This window comes from Hippopotamus amphibius, chromosome 8 (assembly GCF_030028045.1).
Source record: "Hippopotamus amphibius kiboko isolate mHipAmp2 chromosome 8, mHipAmp2.hap2, whole genome shotgun sequence".
Lineage (NCBI taxonomy): Eukaryota > Metazoa > Chordata > Mammalia > Artiodactyla > Hippopotamidae > Hippopotamus > Hippopotamus amphibius.
The window spans coordinates 80,374,893-80,383,386 of record NC_080193.1 but is presented as its reverse complement, the minus strand read 5'-3'; the positions used below and the strand labels follow the sequence as shown (position 1 = coordinate 80,383,386).

The 8,494-nt window shown below is 43.9% G+C and overlaps 1 protein-coding gene across 1 annotated transcript; it reads left to right on the top strand.

Annotated features, from left to right (window-relative positions):
- Positions 1–6,059: 6,059 nt before the first annotated feature.
- On the top strand, positions 6,060–6,347 carry LOC130858380 (small cysteine and glycine repeat-containing protein 7-like). Its single transcript, XM_057744734.1, has one exon. It carries the CDS (start codon positions 6,060–6,062, stop codon positions 6,345–6,347), a length of 288 nt encoding a protein of 95 aa, XP_057600717.1.
- The last annotated feature ends 2,147 nt before the right edge of the window (positions 6,348–8,494 follow it).

The window sequence follows — 8,494 nt, the reverse complement described above, 5'->3', positions numbered from 1 at the left end:
TTCAAGACCTAGCTCAAGCTCTGCCTTCTTCACAAAGCCTTTCTTTCTTCACTGTGTAAGTGGAAGTCATTTAGAACTCTTGGAATTCTTGTAAGTCTTAATATTCACTTTGAACTTAATCAGCCAGTACTTTGAGTCAACTCTTCTTTTATTGGACTATCAGTTAAATCTTTTTTCTTCCTAATTTACCCAGTTATTTTTTCTCATCTCTCTTATGAGTTTGGAGTTACTTAGAAGCACATTTCCTTGTATCATCCATGTTGCCTGGCACGTATCAGGGGTTCAACAAATATTTGTTGATTTGGTTTGCTTTTGCTCAAGTGTTTATCTTTTGAAATAGAACTGTGAGCAGGAAGTTAATTGATAGATGTGCTACACAGTCTCCTGTATTTAGGTCAGCAACACCTGGTTATATTTAACTGGCATGCTTACACATTAGAGCCATGCTTTAGGTAGGAATTTATGTTACTGATTAATGGGTCAGACATTTGAATGCCCTGGGGTTTCCAATGGCCTTGTTGTACAAGTTGGCTGATTGGAGTTTGGAATTGTCATCTCTCCCCATGGAGTGGAGCCGAGCTGATGGTTCGTATGTAGGTGAATTGAATGAGTCTTGATTGTTGTCCAATGTTATTTTTTCTAATTTTGGTTAAAAATTTCAAGAAAAGCAAAGAACCCATTATATAGTATCTGTTTGGGAGTCTAGTTTAGTCTTCAGATAATTATAGGGATTCCTGCACTCTTGCAGTGGAAGGTGTTGTTAGGATTAAATATGATGGTCCAGGACCTATGGGTGATCTGCAGGTGCCCTGAGTCTTTGTTCCTTTAGCATCTATCCGCTTTTTCTCAGTGTAACTAATCATTTCCATCACCTTTTTGGCTCTGTGACGTGTCCCTAACAGACACTGTTTTTTGCCACATCCATCAAATTCTGGATGTACAGGCCCTGTACAGGCCCTCTTTGTCTTTTCTTATATGAAGGAAAGAGAAACAGATTTTTTTTTAAATGTAAGTGTTCTCCCACCTTTCACTCACAAAACGTAGAGGAAAATGCAGTTATATATTCAAGATAAAGACAAAAAATTCAATTTCCTTTATAGATGGCAAGAAACTTTTATTTGTTGCTAACCCATCCCATATCAGTTCATTCAAAGGCAGAGCCTCTGACGGATGGCTTGTTAATGTCTTGTTCATTTTCTGAATACCTGGTCTGAAAGATAGCCTGGAGGGTGAGGGAACCTCATAAACTTTTCTCCATACCTTTTTCAACTTGACTTTCCACAAGGAACCTTTGAGCACATGTACTGCATGCAGACGTTTCCATTTTAACCTCATTGTGCGGAGGATTGGTACAAAAACAGTGAGCAGTAACAAGCATGTAAGGAGACGTTATATGATTGGCTAGCTTCTTAAGCTAGAAAAAGGCACTGGAAAGCCATTTGGGTAACCACAGATTTTTATTAGTTCTACTCCCATGGTATCATTCACCCCAGTGACTGTCCAGCTTGACCTTCAACTCTACTGGTCTGGAGGTGCTGCCTTGTTTAGAGAAATGGTGAAGTGGGTTGCCAGTTCCTTTGAGATGAAGACCGAAGACCATTCCAACAAAAGCAAAAGCAAGTAAGATCATTTTAAAGAAAAGGTGTCAGACAATGAAGCTTGGCTTTATGACACTTCCCCAGATACGAGAGATGGTTTGAGTAGTCCAAGTCACAGATTTGTAATAGTTGTGTCCTGTCCCACTATGGACTTGTGCCTGAATGATGCAGAGAAAAAGCAATGAGAACAATTTTCTTATGAGTCGTGGAGAGTCCAGGGCAGCATTTTCAGACCACGTAACAGAATGTGGCACCAGGTGGGGGCAGAACATTTTCTCCATTATACTAAAGTGACATCTGGGCAGAATGACGTTGATACAGTTGTGGCCAGGAGTGTTGGCACTGGCAGGAACTACAACATAGTGTGGTGCCTGGTGGCAGTGGTGGGCTCCACTGTGGTATAGCTTTGGCTTAGGACCTTCAACCGGTATGCGCAGGAGGTCCCATCCACCATATGTTTTCATGGTGTTTTTCTGCTTATAAGGCCTCAGAGTTGCATCACTGCTGGCCTGGGAGACTGCCCAGGGTAGAAAATGAAGCAAAGGAAAAGACCAGTCCACAGAGCAGCTGATTGTGATGTGCTCCTGAGCACACGAATGCCCAGAATAATGGTTGTTGGGGCAGGAGGACTTTGAAGAGGGTGAGAGGACCCACATGGAACATAAAGGTGGATTCGTTAAAGTAATCAATCAATTGATCAGCACATTCAACAAGTATTTATTGGCCACTTACTGACTAAATAGCAGATCTGGTAAAACACTGTTCGCTACTCTTAACGTGACCCCGTTTTCTCTTCTGCGTTGATGCTCCCCTGGGGAATATTCCATGCCCAGCTTGTCACTCTTTCTCTCTCTCAGTTCCCCAGTCTTTGCCCATTGGAGCCCATACACTATCTGGCCAAGATGTTGCAAACATCTTTTAATTCATCCCTGTTTTCAGTTTCACCTTCCCAAGTCCTGGTTCTATTGTCAGTCACCTTCTTGAAACATGAATCCTAGTTCCTGTTATGGAATTAGCCTCCTGGACCCCTACTGGGGTCCTAGCCTGAGCTGGGACCACTTGTCTTAGACAGGGAGGTTCTTTTTCTGTTCAGCCAATAATGAAACTGATGCTGAGATTGGAACAGCACAAGCTTTATTCAGTGGCCAAAGAATGGAGAAGTGGGTGGACTTCCCTGGTGGTGCAGTTGTAAGAATCCACCTGCCAATGCAGGGAACATGGGTGTGATCCCTGGGCTGGGAACATCCCATATGCCGCAGAGCAACTAAGCCCAGTAGCTGCAACTACTGAAGTCCGCGTACCTTTGAGCTCCGCAACAAAGAGTAGCCTCCACTCGCCACAACTAGAGAAAGTCCGAGGGCGTAGCAACAAAGACCCAAAACACAGCCCCAAAATATGAAGGGAAAAAAAAAAGAATGGAGAAGTGGGAACTTAGTACACTAATCAACTTCTCAACCAGATTTGGTCAAAGATACTGTTTGTATAAGAGGGTCAAAGTAAAAGGGAGGGAATTGAATAAAGAGAGGGAGTAAGGTTCATGACTTATACAAGAGCAGGCATGTGGTTTTGACCCAGAACGGAGGCAACACCCCTTTTCAGTTCTTGTGTGGGCTTGTCCCATTGCTGTCATGGCAACTGTCAACTGTCATGGCACTAGGAGGTGTGTCATTTAGTATGCCAATGTATGAAAATGAATGTATAATGAGGCTCAAGGTCCACCGCAGGTCAGAGCTTCTGCCATCTTGAGCTTAGTTTGAGCCAGCTCTTGTTTCGCTCTTTTTTTTTTTTTTCCCTTTTTTTTTTTTAACTATTTTTTTTTTTATTATTTTTTTGGGGGTACACCAAGTTCAATCATCTGTTTTTATACACATATCCCTGTATTCCCTCCCTTCCTTGACTCCCCCCACCCCCGAGTCCCCACCACCCTCCCCGCCCCAGTCCTCTAAGGCATCTTCCATCCTTGAGTTGGACTCCCTTTGTTACACAACAACTTCCCACTGACTATCTGTTTTACAGTTGGTAGTATATATATGTCTGTGCTACTCTCTCGCTTCATCTCAGTTTCCCCTTCACCCCCCGCCCCCTCCCATACCTCGAGTTCTCCAGTCCATTCTCTGTATCTGCGTCCTTGTTCTCGTCACTGAGTTCATCAGTACCATTTTTAGATTCCGTATATGTGATTTAGCATACAATATTTGTCTTTCTCTTTCTGACTTACTTCACTCTGTATGACAGACTCTAGGTCTATCCACCTCATGACATATAGCTCCATCTCATCCCTTTTTATAGCTGAGTAATATTCCATTGTATATATATGCCACATCTTCTTTATCCATTCATTTGTTGATGGGCATTTCAGTTGCTTCCATGTCCTGGCTATTGTAAATAGTGCTGCAATAAACATTATGGTACATGTTTCTTTTATGCTTGAGCCCGAAACCCAGTTCATTCCATTCAAGGGAGAGACAGGGGTATGACTGCTGGGCAAAAGCCTTGGTAACATTTCCACTGACTTCCAAATTTCCAATGGGTCTTCAACGTGGTTCCCAAGGATATTTACCTTTGATTCTACCTATGTTTCCAGGCTCTGCCCTCACTGTTCTTAGCTTTCTGTGCCTCCTGCAAGTCCCACCCATAGGTCTATAGCAGGTGCTGTCTGACCACCCCTGACATTTTCTTATCTCCAGTTTTTACTGAAGCTCTTATATAGGAGGGCTTTCTTGTGATAGTCCTTGTCCTAGTCTTCCCAATTCCCTTTTTCTCACATACACTCAGAATCAGCTTTTTCCTCATACCTCTAAGGAAGTCAATTTATAGGGTTATTCTGGTTCTTGTCCCATTGTATTGAGATTTCTTTACATGCATTTCTTACCAGACTAAGAGCTTGTGGATTCATCTTATGTTCTCACAGTGCCCTGCAGAGTCACTTCCTCATAAGAGAAAGATAATTCAACAACTACCTATTAAGCTGAATATACTGTCCTCCTCTCAGTTTATATGATGGAAAAATATCAAGTTGCATTAAAGCAGAAGTTCAGGTGCCCTTTTAATAAAAACAGACAAATCCTGAGGATTAGAGAGTTGGGCAGGACTGTATACTAGATGAAGGCATGGAAGAAATGCTTGTTCGCTGTGTGTTTTCCAGTATAGTTATTTAAGCAATTTTACTGTTCTGTCTTTACTCTGTTACAGGAAAGAAAAACTACCAAACATTCACAGGAAATTATTACATTCCAAAATTTCAGCCAAAAAGTATTAACAGAAATGAATTGGCTGTTTTACACAGGGCTTATCCTAGAAATATAGTGACTAATGCCAGGTAAGGGTAGGCAGGGTTTAGTGGTTAAGTGTTTAGAGCACTAAACCACTGTATAAACTTTCTGGTTTGGTAAGGAGTACACAGAAGGCATCTTTAACAGTACTAAAAACTAACCTGAAGGGAGCCCGGTGTTAAAAGAACCATGTCATAACATTGTTCCAGGGGAATTACAAGCTCCTCCAACTCAGGGTCCTGCAGGGGGCTGAGGGGACACCTGAGCTCTCCTTGGCTGTGTGCTGCTTGGACAGTCTCAGGGTGGCCAATAAGAGCATTTTGATCTTCTGAGAATGGTTAACAGAACCTGACCTGCAGACTCCACTCATTGCCTCCACTGTTCACCTCTAACAGGAAAGAGTGGTCTGTGCAGAGATGGTCATTTGAAAGCAACCATTTCAAGTAAGCATTCCATGGGGGCTGGTCCCTGACCACCCCAGCAACACACAGCTGTCAGAAATACACCTTTCAGTTCGTCCTTCTTTTTTAACAGGTTGATGACAGCAGGAGTGTCCTTGAATTTGGCAGGTGACTTGGGAATGTTCTGCTCAGGATGTGCCTTTATCATCTGGCACAACGCAAAGGACGCCCTGGAGTAACCCCTGATAACACAGGATCATTTCTCCGCTGAATCAGAGTCCTGACCTACATTAGAGGATGTGGAATCACAATGTGAATCTGGATCGCGCTTTCCCTTTCAATTTCAAAATGGTCTCCTCCATCTAAAGCAGTGTTTCACAGCTTGGTAATTGGGAATGAACAATCTTTGTCCTGGGCTGACAGGGCTGAGAGATGTAAAAGTAGCCAAGGGGAATTCTGATCCGTTCAGACCTGTACAAGTTCCCCAAAAGCAAAGGAGGTTAATAATCTTTTCCTGTTCTATTTTAAAGATGGCTTTAAGAAGACAAGTGAAAGTTAAATTTAGCAAGTTTTTTAAGTGAGAAGGATCCATTTAGGAAGTGCACAAAGGCCATGTGAGTGTCTGCTGTGGGTATTTGCATCAACAACAGGGAAGTGGCCTTGAGTCTTAGGTCAATACCCTCCGCTAGAGATGGAATTTAAGGGGCCCTTGGTGGAGGCAAGCATCAGACCTCCCTCCCCTCCTGAGTCTCCCTCCTCACCTCTCCTGAGTCCTCTCTACTGACACCATGGGCTGCTGTGGTTGTGGAAGTTGTGGTGGCTGTGGTGGCGGCTGCGGTGGTGGCTGCGGTGGTGGCTGCGGTGGCGGCTGTGGCAGCTGCACCACGGGCAGACGCTACCGGGTCGGCGGCTGCACCAGCTGCTGCCCCTGCTGCTACGGCTGCTGTGGGGGCTGCTGCAGCGTCCCCGTGGTCTGCTGCTGCCGCTGCACCTGTAGCTGCAACTCGCGTGGCTGCGGCCGTGGGAAGGGCTGTTGCCAGCAGAAGGGCTGCTGCAAGAAGCAATGCTGCTGCTAGGCAGGCCGGCCCAGCCCCTGTTCTTGGACCTTTCTGTACTCTGTTCACCTGCCCTACCTGACATCATCTGGTATTCTGGGACTTATCTTCTGGGGCTCTGACTTTGCTCCTGAATTTGGACTCCTGCCTTTTCTGCTTTGGGTATTTTCAGTTTTCCCTCTCTGAAAAGTTTCCAATCAATTATCAAACATCCAAAATGAAGACACGAGTACATCTTGGCTCCTAAGGAAGAGCTGACATCACTGAGTTCCATCAACTGGGATCACGAGTCCCAATCCTCTTTAGATGTGCTGTGCACGTGTTTCCTTCCATTTATGTGCTTTTCTCTCTGCCCTGATTCTAGCTTGCATTCCTATTTATCAACAGTTGTTTGCTAATTTTCCTAACAAAATAATTAACTTTATCACATAAAAGTTTCTCTTTGCCTTTATTTTGGTTTGACTATATTCCATCTTCTGGAAGATCGCAGTCTCTTAGAAGGTCCTTCGTGGAGGGGCAGTGACAGTGGAGCAAGGAAGGATCGTGAGGATAGCTTTCCTGCTTCTGAGGTCCATGAACTCCAGTTGCCAACGCAAACAGGACAAACATACTTGAAAGTATGGCTTTGTCTACAATTTGAATTCTGTTTTCAGGTAACAGCTTTATTTACAGATAGACAAGTTTCCCTAATTCATATAAGTCCTCTATTATTCACAAAGGACCGATTTAAACAAATTTTTAGAAACACACCTACTACCAAAATATGAGCCAAAAATAAAAATAAACAAATTGATTAAATAAATAAATATTAAAAAAGGGGGGGACTTCCCTGGTGGTTCAGTGGTAAGAATCTGTCCTGCAATGCAGAGGACGCAGGTTTGATCCCTGGTCAGGGAACTAAGATCCCACATGCTGTGGGACAACTAAGCTTGCGTGCCACAACTACTGAGCCTGTGAGCCTCAGTTAGAAAGCCCTCCGTGCTGCAAACTAAGAGCCCACACTCTCTGGAGCCTGAGAGCCACAGCTAGAGAAGAGAAAACTCGCATGCCACATCTGGAGGGAAGACCGCGCACAGCAGGAAACATCCTGCCTGCCACAGTTAAGGCCCGACACAGCCAAAAATAAAAATAAATAAATAAATAAATTATAAAAATAAAAACAAAAGCCAAAAACCAAAATATGGATGACTGCACTTGCTTTATTGGCTGTGTTGGGTCTTTTTTGCTGTGTGCGGACTTTCTTTTTAGTTGCTGTGAGTGGGGGCTACTCCTCGCTGTGGTGCGCAGGCTCCTCATTGCCGTGGCTTCTCTTTGCGGAGCGCGGGCTCTAGGCGCATGGGCTTCAGTAGTTGCAGCACATGGGCTCAATAGTTGTGGCTCACGGGCTCTAAAGTGCAGGCTCAATAGTTGCGGCGCATGGGCTTAGTTGCTCCGCATGGGCTTTGTTGCTCCGCAGCATGTGGAATCTTCCTGCAGCAGGGATTGAACCCGTGTCCCCTGCATTGGCAGGTGGATTCTCAACCACTGTGCCACCTAGGAAGCCCTACATTTGCTTTAGATGTCCATCTACTGGGGTCATTTACTCTTTGCTTGGAGGGCAGAGTTCCACCCCTGCAGTGCAGACCCTTTCATTTTTTTCCCTATAAATTCAGCCAGCAGTGCACATTTAGGGCTTTGCGATTATTAGTGTAGCTTTTCCGTCTCCCTAACTACAAAAAACACCACCCTCAGGTTGCACTAAATGAGTCGGATTGGTGGATGTGGGGTTTATCTGAGTTCTCTTGCACCAGCCTTAGGCCTCCCTGGTTCTTTTCGAGTAAATTGCTGCTTCCTTTTCTCTTTATGTTAATTTAACCTTGGTGGCAGTATCTTGTTAAGGCTTAGGGTTTCTTTCATATTCATTTCAGATCCTAGTTAATAATTTAAACCATAATTTATGTTTTTGTTTATTTATCTCCATTTTTTTAAGTGAAAGTAAGAAGCTTTAATTAATTACTTAAGTAATTATTTAATTAAGTTTTTGACCATGCTAGGGATTTTCGTTCCCTGACTTGGGATTGAACCTGGGCCTTTGGCAGTGAGAGCACAGAGTTCTAACCACTGGACCGCCAGGGAATTCCCTTATTTCCACTTTTTAGACTCATAAGCCTAGAGGATCTTTGAGCAAT

Excerpts from the sequence above, each read along its gene's own strand:
- LOC130858380 (XM_057744734.1), top strand. The coding sequence starts at position 6,060 with ATGGGCTGCTGTGGTTGTGGAAGTTGTGGTGGCTGTGGTGGCGGCTGC.